Source organism: Silene latifolia, chromosome 10 (assembly GCF_048544455.1).
Source record: "Silene latifolia isolate original U9 population chromosome 10, ASM4854445v1, whole genome shotgun sequence".
NCBI lineage: Eukaryota > Viridiplantae > Streptophyta > Magnoliopsida > Caryophyllales > Caryophyllaceae > Silene > Silene latifolia.
In genome coordinates, this window is record NC_133535.1 from 159208207 (window position 1) to 159220461 (window position 12255).

General features: G+C 34.2%; 1 protein-coding gene across 1 annotated transcript; it reads left to right on the forward strand.

Annotated features, from left to right (window-relative positions):
- The first annotated feature begins 7845 nt into the window (after positions 1-7845).
- On the forward strand, positions 7846-10183 carry LOC141606650 (F-box protein At4g09920-like). Its single transcript, XM_074425858.1, has 4 exons — positions 7846-7931; positions 8012-9285; positions 9366-9578; positions 9949-10183. The coding sequence occupies exons 2-4, from the start codon at positions 8071-8073 to the stop codon at positions 10081-10083; spliced, it is 1563 nt and encodes a 520-aa protein (XP_074281959.1). The 5' UTR covers positions 7846-7931; positions 8012-8070; the 3' UTR covers positions 10084-10183.
- The last annotated feature ends 2072 nt before the right edge of the window (positions 10184-12255 follow it).

The following is a 12255-nucleotide window of genomic DNA, read 5'->3' on the forward strand; positions in this document are numbered from 1 at the left end:
TCAAATCCGCATTTGTATGGATATGGGCGACTACGGTTCGTTGTTTTGTATGCTTCTGTTTTAGTGTATTACTCAAGTAGTACAGATTTGTATGGATATGGACGATTATGGCTCTTTGCAAGTAGGATTAGTGTATTTGATGTGATCTTTATTGTTTCGAATATGTAATGTTGGTGTCCCTTATACTTCGTAAAATGAATATTTGTGGCTGTAGCTTCGATAATGGAAAATTGAGTACAAGTGAAGGAAGCATTGTTACTGCTGACTTGGTGAGATATGGTCATCGAATTATGAGATGTGAATGAGTAGCTTGGTTAGGACCCAAGGGTGATTAGGGGCGTTTTTCGAGTTTGAATCCTTCTACAAAATTAAGTTTAGATGAAATTTTGAAAGCGGTTTTTGTGAATTCGTATGCCAGATAAAATTTTGGGTAATCTGGGGTCGGAGGTGTGTTTTTTGTAGTTTAGATAAAATTTGTCAATGCTAATCGGCATCGGTAATTTGTCGATGACGGATAACAATTGGGTTAAACTTGTACTCAAGTTGTGTTGGGCGTGAAGGACAGTCTTGTGATCAAGTTCTATTGGGCCTAGTCGTTGAGCCTTAGTAATTGACCCGAGTGTTTATTTTAGCAACTTTTCTGTAGAATTGTTTTATAATGTTAAATTGACTCAAAAGATGAGAAACACAAATATTAAATTTAATTTATATTTTAAGTTTATTATAACAATCCGACATTGTACGATGAAAACACGACAACTTATCCATTTAAAATTTTTGGTTATAAAAAAAAAACTTTTTTGCATGTTTATTAATTAATTTATTTGGACTTTTGGTTATTAAACTAGTTCTATGCATAAATATTATAACTACTTTCAACATTAGCTACACTATTATGGATTTTAAATATCACCCATAAAGATCTCAAACTTATTGCTCTGTTGTCGAGTATCGTCTTATTGTATTTCTTAATCAATGAGAAAATTAGAATTAAAACACAAATTGTTTTACAAGAGTGTAAGATTAATTTCCCGGTTTGTAAACATCGTCGACGTTTTAGTAAATATCGTCGACGTTTTCATTCTAAAAGACGATAATGCACTTTGCACATTTACACTCATTTATCTCTCTAGACAATTTTCTCTCAAATTCTACTAAAAACCAACTAAATTTCGATCTCCCATCTGCATTAAACCAATAAAAAATGTTCAAAATGAACGCACATCGACTAGAAAACTTAAATAATTTTAAAAAATCGGCAAATAAACGTATTAAACACGATTTAAAAAAAAATGAACTAGCTCATGGACTAAATGTTGAGATTTAACAATCGACCATGGACCAAACGTGGGAAGTCTGTGAACGCAACAATGGCCATGGTCGAAACGTAAAAAAGAAAAAAAAAATTGTTCACCATGGCCAAACGTGGGAATCCAACGTCTGGACCATGGCCAACGTTGGTTTCCCACGTTTGGACCATGGCAAACGTTGGTTTCCAACGTTTGGTCCATGGCTGAACGTTGGATCTCAACGTTTGGTCCATGGTTCAACTTTGGGGTACATATTTCTGATTTACGCAAAAATATCGCAATGTTTGCTATTACTAAGTCAATACGTGATGTAAATCAATTATCGAATAGTTTTAAAGGCGCGCAAAAAAAAAAAAAATTAACCAAATAATGAAACGATTAAGTTGTTTAAGTACCGGTTATTCGGGATCTGTCATGTTAATTAATCTTGTTAATTGTTGTTGTTGGTTTTATTTTATTTTTAATTTAGTTGATTTTTAGTAGAATTTGAGAGGAAATTTTTTAGAGAGAGAAAGTGGTGTATGAGTGCAAGGGTAGTTATCGTCTTTTTTTTCTTAAAAAATGTCGTCGATATTTACTAAAACGTCGTCGATGAAAATTAGCGCTTGCTTATTAATTTTTGCCATTTTTTTTTTTTTTTATATAATACAGTTTATCCGCTCCTAAATTTTAGCTATCTTATCAGCTACCTTTACGGATTTTAGTTAGCTTTTTAGTTTTCATGTACCTTTCGGGTTTCAGGTACCTTTACAACTCGTTTTACCAAACAGAGCTGTAACGTGCTTAAACCGATTAGCTAATATTAAAATTTGTCTAATTAACATCATTCTTGAGTATAATATATAATGAAAATTTCATTAAACCACTATAAAAAAAATAACAGAAGTTGGGAAAAAAAAGTATTCGTAAAAGAATTATTGGTTGTTCATTAACAGGACCGCTGAGCTCCTGAGCTGTTAACCGAACTGTTTATAAGGTTAAAAACCTTTCTAGTAATTTTAGGGTCCCAAAGTTCCTCTTTTCTCAAAAACAAAAAAAAAAAAAAAAAATGAAAACTCAAATAAAAAATTAAAAAAGTATTCGTGGAAGGATTATCGGTTGATCATTAACATGACCGCTGAGCGCCCGAGCGGTAAAAACCTTTCTAGTAATATTTGGGTCCCAAAAATAGTTCCTCTTTTCTCAAAATGAAAACTTGCGTGTTTCCAGGACGTCGTTAAAGAAAATACATCTCCTTCATCTTTCCTATATTACTTGCCAGTCATTTTGCGTGCTATTACTCGGTAATCGTAGTCTGCATTACTCGTTTTGCTCGATCTTAAACCCCTTTCTGTTGTTTAACTCAGTTTTTTCACATTTGCAGGAGAATTTTGAAATTTGCGACAGTGCACACCACCTGTTCGACGAAATTCCTCAGTGAAAATGAACCTCGATTGCGAGGAAACTGTATCTGGGCAGCTGAATACTGTTGACAGGTTCTCAGATTTACCAGATTTTATCGTACATCATATTATTTCTTTTCTGGATACGAGGGAGGCGTACAGGACTTGTATCTTGTCGAAGAGGTGGGCTCATATTTTGGCTACAAACCCAATTCTTGAATTTCATTATTATGTGACGAAATTCCCTGACAAGTATTGGCCCTCTGAGGAAGTCTCTGCAAGATTATTAGGATATATAGATAGTAGAATGCAAAGATACGCTAAAGATAGCCTGCGTGTAAGGACGCTCAGACTTATATTTCCAGATTCTAATGAAGTGTTTAGCTGCGATGTTGAACCAATAGAGTTATCTAGCAAATTAGAAGAGTTTTCTTGCAAAGTTGATGAGTGGATTCAGATAGCTGTGCGCAATCAGGTTGCAAGACTTGATCTCCATGGTCCTCTTAACTACCAATTGCCTGACATTTTGCTCTCCGCAAAATCTCTAAGGCAACTTAATTGTTCTCAAGTCAAAATACCGTACTACAACGGAGCCATAAATCTTGCATCTCTTCAGACTTTGAAATTAATATGTGTTGATGTAGAGGAACGTATGCTAAATCATATCATTAATTCCTGCCTGTTGTTGAAGTGTGTGTCAGTTAAGGATTGCTCTGGCTTCAACACTATTGTCATTCCTTGTTGGAGTCAATCAAGGAGCTTACTTTAAGTCACACTTTACCTAAAGATGGGACAATCATTCTCGAGACCTCAAGTCTTGCGTGTTTTAAGTTCTCAGGCTTGACTTTTGATCGTTGGCCAGTTATGTCAAAGCCTGGTTTATTGAGAAATTTGACGGTACTAGATATCTATTGTTCTGGTATTACTGACGGGGATCTTGGCAAACTACTACTTGAATTAGCCTCATTGGAAACTTTGCTTTTATACAACTGTCGAAAGCTGACAACTATCACGGTTTCAAGTATTCGGCTAAAGGTGATTTGCTTGGATGTTTGTGGTGGTTTGGTAGATGTTATGGTTGATGCTCCAAGTTTGACGAAGTTCACATATGGAGGCGCCTTTGGCCTTTATCCTGCTATCACCATTAGTAGTCAAGCCAGTTGCGATATTTCTGTTCGCACTACAACTAATTACCTTGATACTCCAGGATTTTTCAAAATGCAAAAGCTAATGACAGGACTAAGAAGCTGCCATGCTGTGGAAATTTTGCTAGCCAACCCTCTTTATCAGGTATTGTATTGTATAATTGTTTTGAGTCTGAATGAATGTCTCTATTATTTGCACTAACAAATTTTTATGGGTGTATACTTTGTGAAGTCTCAGTATGTGATACTATCAAATTTAATGAAGAAGAACTCGGAGATGTTAATCTTGGACCCCCACGTAATATCACAGAGTGGAAGCTAACCCTCTATTATTTGAAACTCTCAAGATCATCTGTTTGACTTTTGAATGGTATATTCGGACGTGTCGCCCGATATTATTTCTTTTCGATTCTATTCGGAAGATCCCGATTTGATGATCCGGTATGTTCATGTCTTCACTTTCTGTCATTTTCAAATGAATTAGGGTTAGTAATTCTCTATGCTATCTAGTTGAACATGGTCTTGGAATATTGAACATTTTAAAGTTGGAGCATGCAAATCACAATTGTCCAATATGGAAATAAGTAACTCGAACTAATGCCTCGCTAGAGCCTTGGTTAATACATCACTAGTTGTGTGTCACGGTCGATGACATTGAGCCGAATATTAAATCTTCCATTGTCTTAAGTTACAGTTGAATGTTGCATCTATTTTGACTTGTTGATAGCTTTTTCTGCTAAAAAGTATGCTATCAAGCATTTTACCTAGTATTAGTAATGATTTTACCTTTTTAAGGCGCACTCAATTAGAAATTAGACATTTAGACTTGGCAAAAATCGAATTACCTGCCCGTAATTGATATGATTCGAAATTACCAGAATTTACTAATTTGACGTTATGCCTAAGTTTATTGACATAAAAAATGACCCATAAACATCAATAGACAGGTGCCAAAGTTAATGTGTCGAGCAGTGGTACTGGTAAACCATTTTGCTTTCTCTAATCCTAATGAGACAATAAACACGAAATTTCTGTCTTAAGTTGTTCTTATCACAAGATTGAGAAGGAAAGATTGAACCACAACATTAAAATGTTGTAGTGGTCGTTTTTCCGATAATGGTCAAGTAGTTGCAAGGTCATCACATCGAGTCTCATGATTCAAAATTCTCCACCAAAGAATGTTTTTTATGCATTTCTTTTTGAATCCTAGTTGGTTGTGTTGCAGATGCTTTTTTAACTCATATTGGTTGTATGTGTTTGCAGTTTTTTATGAGTGAACTAGAAGATATGGCAAATTGTTTGAGGCACCCTTTAAAACGGATTGAATTTCCAGATGCTAATTGCTCGAATATACACGAGTCAGGGAAGGTTGAGGTACAGTGGAGATTGCATTGGTGAACTGCTTGGTTGCATACATGAATTGGAATTTTACTCAAATCCGGATTTACATGGGGGTAGAAGATAAACACCTCCCTCTATTTTAGAACAATGTTTTGTATGCCTCTGTTTTAGTGTTTTAGTGTAGTGCTGAAGAAGTACGGATTTGTATGGATATGGACGACTATGGTTAGTTGCTTTGTATGCCTTTGTTTTAGTGTATTACTGAAGAAGTACGGATTTGTATGGATATGGATGATTATGGTTTGTTGCAAGCAGGATATGTTTTAGTGTATTTGGTGTGATCTTTATGGTTTCGAATTTGTAATGTTGGTGTTCCTGGTACTTCGCAAATATATTAAAATGGAGCGGGAAGATTGTACATCAAGAATATTTGTGGCTGTGATTTATAGCTCAGATAATGGAAAATTGAGTACATGTGATTATGTGAAGGAGTAGCTTGGTTAAGGCCAGGGGTGATTAGAGGCATTTTTCGAGTTTGAATTGTTCTCTAGTCCATTTTAATAAATACTCCCTCCAATTTTCTTTTATCTCCTCCTTTCTTTTGGCCACAAAAATTAAGAAATGGGAAGAAATAAGGAATAAAGTATAATAAAGTATTGTAAGTTGTGAAATTTTTAGGGGAGAGAAAATAATAAAGAATGAATAATGAATAAATAATAGATAAAGTAATGGGAGTTGTTGATTTTTTAGGGGGGATAAATTAATAAAAAATGAATGAAACTTACCAAAAAAGGAAAGAGGGGAGATAATCAAACTTGTGTGAAAAAAGAAAAGAGGGGAAATAATCAAACTCTAGTCCGTTTTGAATGGTTCTCTAGTCCTGTGTTGGGCACTTGGGCCTTGAAAGGACATTCTTGTGTTCAAGTTGTTTTGAGGGTACTCGTTGAGGTTTAGAAATTGACCAACGATGTACTCCCTCCTATTCTACATAATCGTCTCATTGTGAAAATGACATAGGAATTAAGAAAGTGAGTTTAGACCACGCAAAACAGACAATAGGACAGTTATGTGAATAGACGGAAATGGAATTGAATTTGGACCACACAACACTTACCCAAAATAGACAATGGGACAATTACCCGACTAGACGAAAATGGACAATGGGACAATTATGTGGAATAGGAGGGAGTATGTTTTTTGGGCTATATTTTATGCTCATGTTGTGATGTATCAGGATTATTCGGAAATTTATTTGTTGGAAAAATTTTATACAACTTAATCAATAAAATAATACACTACTTTTATTCCATATAAATTAGGCTTTCTCATTCACGAAAGTATGGTTAATTTTAATTTTCTCATTGGTTAAGAAATACAATAATAGTGCACACTATACATGACAACATAGCAAGAATTTTGAGACATTTTTATGGGCGAAATTCAAAATCCATAATAGTGCAGGCTAATGTTAAAAGTAATTAATTTATTTTCCTTAGTAAAATAAATTGACATTCTAAAGTTACTCATCCACAAGTATAGGTATTTATTTATATTTCCTCAAAAGAAGTATCCGTTTTTATACTACCTCGGGATAAAAAAATTACAGGATTGTATACTATATCGTATTCACTTTCTCCTAATCACATCCGTGATCTAGTAATCTTCGGGGTTAAACTTCTCTTAGCCCAAGTTCTTTCTGGTTGAAAGTAGTTGAACATAACAACAAAAAGTGAGTTGAACTTAATGGAATTTAACTGGAAAAAAAATACTAATATAAATTAATAATATTAAAAAGGATAATTCTCACATTTTGACCAAACTTTCATTTTTTCTTTCCCCACGTTTCAAGTCTAATTTTGTGTATTTTGAAAAACAGGAAAAAAGAAAAGAAAAGAAAGGCGGTTCAAAACCATGTTAATCGTACCCGGAACGGGTTTTCACTAAAAAAACACGATCGGTTAAATGAATCGGCAAAAACCGAATATCAAGGTTTCAAAATTTAGTTCTTATGGTTTAGGTTTGCAAAAGTTATTCGTATATTTTACACCCCTAGCCAATAGCTCTATCCATTTTTACTCGTCTTAGCTAGGAGTATTCAGAATAAATCGAACCGCAATAAATCAAAACCAAAAAACCATTAATTTTGTAGGTCCGGTAAACCAAAACCATTTTGCCAAAGCAGTTTAGTGAACCGATCTTTTAACTTTGTCGTGGAATTGGTTCAGCTTCGGTTAACAGTTTTAGAAAATCGGTTAAGGGAACAAAACCATTTCCCTAAAAACCAAGCAAAAAAACAAAGATATCATATAAAAAAAAAATTATTCTTTCATTTCATTTTCTTAGTGCATCCAAAATTAAATTTTTTAAAATAATTAATATACTAAAATTTGTCTTGTTAAATTTATTGCTGTATATAATATATAATGAAATTTTAACTAAATCATTAGAAAAAAAATTTAACAGAAGTTGAAAAAAAAATTGTAGAATGAGTATCAGTTAATTATTAATCATATTGCTTATGACTGTTCAACCAATAAACCGATCCGTTTATAACCGTACCGCACCGCACCCTAGGTACAGAGTTTGGCCGAACCGTACCGCACCGCACCCTACTCTTAGTGACTGTTCTAGTAAATCTTTGGGTTCAAACCTCACTTCCCTTTGTTTCCAGGACTTCGTAAAAGAAAGAGAATACATCTGCATTCATCTTCCCTACATCTCCTTCATTTCTCTACACTACCTGCTATTACTCGGTAATCGTAGTCTGCATTACTCGTTTTGCTTTGAACTAAACCCCTTCATGTTGTTTAACTCAGTCTTTTCACATTTGCAGGAGAATTTTGAAATTTGCGACAGTGCACACCACCTGTTCGACGAAATTCCTCAGTGAAAATGAACCCCGATTGCGAGGAAACGGTATCTGGGCAGCTGAATACTATGGACAGGTTCTCTGATTTACCAGATTTTATCGTACATCATATTATTTCTTTTCTTGATACGAGGGAGGCGTACAGGACTTGTATCTTGTCGGAGAGGTGGGCTCATATTTCGGCTACAAACCCAATTCTTGAATTTCATTATTATGTGCCGAAATTCCCTCGGCGATGTTGGCCCTCTGAGGAAGTCTCTTCTAGATTATTAGGATACCTGGATAGTAGAATGCAAAGATACGCTAAAGATAGCCTGCGTGTAAGGACGCTCAGACTTATATTTCCAGATTCTAATGAAGTGTTTAGCTGCGAGTTATCTTGCAAAGTTGATGAGTGGATTCAGATAGCTGTGCGAAATCAGGTTGCAAGACTTGATCTTCATGGTCCTCTTAACTACCAATTGCCTGACATTTTGCTCTCCGCAAAATCTCTAAGGCAACTTAATTGTTCTCAAGTCAAAATACCGTACTACAACGGAGCCATAAATCTTGCATCTCTTCAGACTTTGGAATTAATATGTGTTGATGTAGAGGAACGTATGCTAAATCATATTATTAGTTCGTGCCTGTTGTTGAAGTGTTTGTCGGTTTACTATTGCTCTGGCTTCAAAACTCTTGTCATTCCTTGTTGTAGTCAAGTGAAGGAGCTTACTTTAAGTAACACTTTACCTAAAGATGGGACAATCGTTCTTGAGACCTCAAGTCTTGCGTGTTTTAAGTTCTCAGACTCGACTTCTGATCGGTGGCCGGTTATGTCAAAACCTGGTTTGTTGAGAAATTTAAGGACATTAGATCTCTTTTCTTCTGGTATTACCGACGAGGATCTTGGCAAACTACTACCTCAATCAGCCTCATTAGAGACTTTGCATTTGGTCAACTGTCGTAGGCTGACAATGATCAGGATTTCAAGTGTTCAACTAAAGGAAATTTACTTGGATGAATGTGATGGTTTGGTACATGTCACAATTGATGCTCCAAGTTTGACGAAGTTCAAATATAAAGGGGACTTTGACCGTCATTGTATTATCACCATTAGTAGTCAAGCCAGTTGTGTTCTCTCTGTTCACACTACACCGTATTGCCTAGATACTCTAGGATTTTTCAAATTGAAACAGCTAATGACAGGACTAAGAAGCTGCAATGCTCTGAAAATTTCGCTACCCGACAATTATTATGAGGTATTGTATAATTATTTAGAGTCTGAATGAATGTTTATATTAATTGCACTAACAAATTTTTATGGCTGTGTACTATGAAGTCTGGACGTGACGATATCAAATTTGTTGAAGAAGAACTCGGAGATGTTAATCTTGGACCTCCACGCGATATCAGAGAGCTGAAGCTAAGCCTCCATGATCAGAACCTCTCAAGATCATCTATGTCAGCTTTTTTGAATGGTTTATTCTGGACGTGCCGCCCTGATATTATTTCTTTTCAATTTTTTTTACATGAACCTGATTTGATGATCCAGGTTTGTTCATGTCATCATTTTCTACCATTCTAGTTGAACATGGTCTTCTTGGAATATTGGTCATTTTCTCTAGTCGGAGCATGCAAATTGCTATTGTCTAAGTTGGTAATAAGTAACTCAAACTAATGCCTGCTTAATGTCTTGGTATATGTATCAGCTAGCTATGTCTCACGGTCGGTCAGTCAGTCATACATTGAGCCGGAGTATTAAGTTTACCATTGCCTTAAGTTACACTTGATGACTTGAATGTTGTATCTATTTCGACTTGCTGACAGCTCTTTCTGCTACGAGTATAAAGAGTATTCTACCAAGCATTTTACATAGTATTAGTATTGCTTCAAAAATCGAATTACCTTTTGTGTGTTTGCAGCTTTTCATGAGTGAACTAGAAGATATGGCAAATTGTTGGGAGCACCCTTTAAAACGGATTAAATTTCCAGATGCTAATTGCTCGAATACACTCGAGTCAAAGAAGGTTGATCTACAGTTGAGATTGCATTGGTGAACTGCTTGGTTGCGTACATGAATTGGAATTTTAATCAAATCCGCATTTGTATGGATATGGGCGACTACGGTTCGTTGTTTTGTATGCTTCTGTTTTAGTGTATTACTCAAGTAGTACAGATTTGTATGGATATGGACGATTATGGCTCTTTGCAAGTAGGATTAGTGTATTTGATGTGATCTTTATTGTTTCGAATCTGTAATGTTGGTGTCCCTTATACTTCGTAAACTGAATGTTTGTGGCTGTAGCTCCGATAATGGAAAATTGAGTACAAGTGAAGGAAGCATTGTTACTGCTGACTTGGTGAGATATGGTCATCGAATTATGAGATGTGAATGAGTAGCTTGGTTAGGACCCAAGGGTGATTAGGGGCGTTTTTCGAGTTTGAATCCTTCTTTAGTCCGTTTTATTACGAAAGTAGTGAAACTTTTACAAAATTAAGTTACTTTCTTGCTCGATTAGTTGTTTAAGGCGGATTGAAAGTTCAAATGAAATTTTGAAAGCGGTTTTTGTGACTTCGTATGCCAGATTTTAGGTAATCTGGGGTCGGAGGTGTGTTTTTGGTAGTTTAGATAAAACTAGTTTTGAACCCGTGAAAAATCACGGGTCCTATACAATTTTTCTTTTTCTGTTAATACTACTTGTATAAAACAGATTTTGATTTGGAAACATTTCAGGCGATAAAATAGGATGGAAATTATGAGATTGAACATTATAACACGGTAATATAAACAACAATAATAATAATAATAATAATAGTAGTAATAGTAATAGTAATAGTAATAATAAAAGATTAGTGGGGAATAGCTGAATAGAGGCACTGTATTTGTCGTTAAAATATGGGTCTTTGTAAGAGATACAAAAAAAATCTAATCATGAATAACTTTTTTTCTCCTCTATTAACAACCTAGTAAATTAATGAGATTTAGGCATTTAATTGAGAGTTTTTTTTTTGAATGTATATGGTGAACGGATGACGTTGCTCATTGCTCTAATGATTCATAATTTATGCTAACTCGTAAATTCAGTCATGATTTGCATTCTGAATTCATCATACTCAAACTAAATAGTCTAATTATATGTATATATAGACATAATTTGTTTATATAGAAATCAATGATTAATACTTATACATGGGTTATGTATTATGTAACTTCAAGATATTGGTGCTCCGTAGATTGAAGAGTTTCTTAACCGCCAATTTACCAAAGACGGTCAAGTTTTTCTCCTTCAATAGGTAAAAGAAAAATAGCCTAATAAAGTGAATGAACTAAGACTAATATAGTAATTGAATACATTGAATACGTGTCTCTCCATTTCAAATTTAATTATCATTTGATGTTTTTTTTTTTCTTGTAAGATTTATCCGTCAATGTTGTGTCGATACTATCACTACAACTAAAAGGCCAAGAGTAACTAATAGGCTAAAAACCTTAGCATAATTCTTGGAACAAAAATAGATAGGCTAATATCAATTAAAATGATCGACATAAAAATACAACCTCAATATGGTGATTACTCCATTCAAGAACTTCAGATTTGATCATCCATATGAACACATCCTCCAACATCAAATGTCGTGTTAACTGATATTGAATTAATATCTGAAATAAAAAATTTTGATAATTCTTAAATTGTGTATCTATTCACCGATTGTCATATATTAATAATTAAAATAGGAAAATCTCCCAAAAAAAAAGAAATTCCAAGAAAAAAAAAATGAAAAATATCATGCTACCTCTTAAAAAATCCACATACTTGTCGATTGTCATTTGCACTTATTGATATCCAAGTATGTCATGCTCCTGAAAAATTCAATCAATTGTACAAATTAGTATTATGTCAAAATCAATTATATACGAATGCAAAATTCCATAAGATATACCGAGTATATGTAAAATATTATCAAATGAGTTTTGTATTAATAATTAAAATAGAAAAATCTCCCCCCCCCCCCCAAAAAAAAAAAAAAAAAAAAAAAAAAAAAAAAAAAAAAATAATTCCAAGAAAAAAAATGAGAAACATCATGCTACCTCTTAAAAAATCCACATACTTGTCAATTGTCATTTGCACGTATTGATCTCCAAGTATGTTATGCTCCTCAAAATTCAATCAATTGTACAAATTTGTATTATGCCAAAATTAATTGTACACGAAATACAAAATTGCATA

What these genes read in the sequence shown, in the direction of transcription:
- LOC141606650 (XM_074425858.1), top strand. Translation starts at nt 8,071, where the DNA reads ATGAACCCCGATTGCGAGGAAACGGTATCTGGGCAGCTGAATACTATG. An exon ending in TACCCGACAATTATTATGAG is followed by an intron (nt 9,286 to 9,365) that starts GTATTGTATAAT and finishes TGTACTATGAAG; the next exon opens with TCTGGACGTGACGATATCAA. An exon ending in AACCTGATTTGATGATCCAG is followed by an intron (nt 9,579 to 9,948) that starts GTTTGTTCATGT and finishes GTGTGTTTGCAG; the next exon opens with CTTTTCATGAGTGAACTAGA.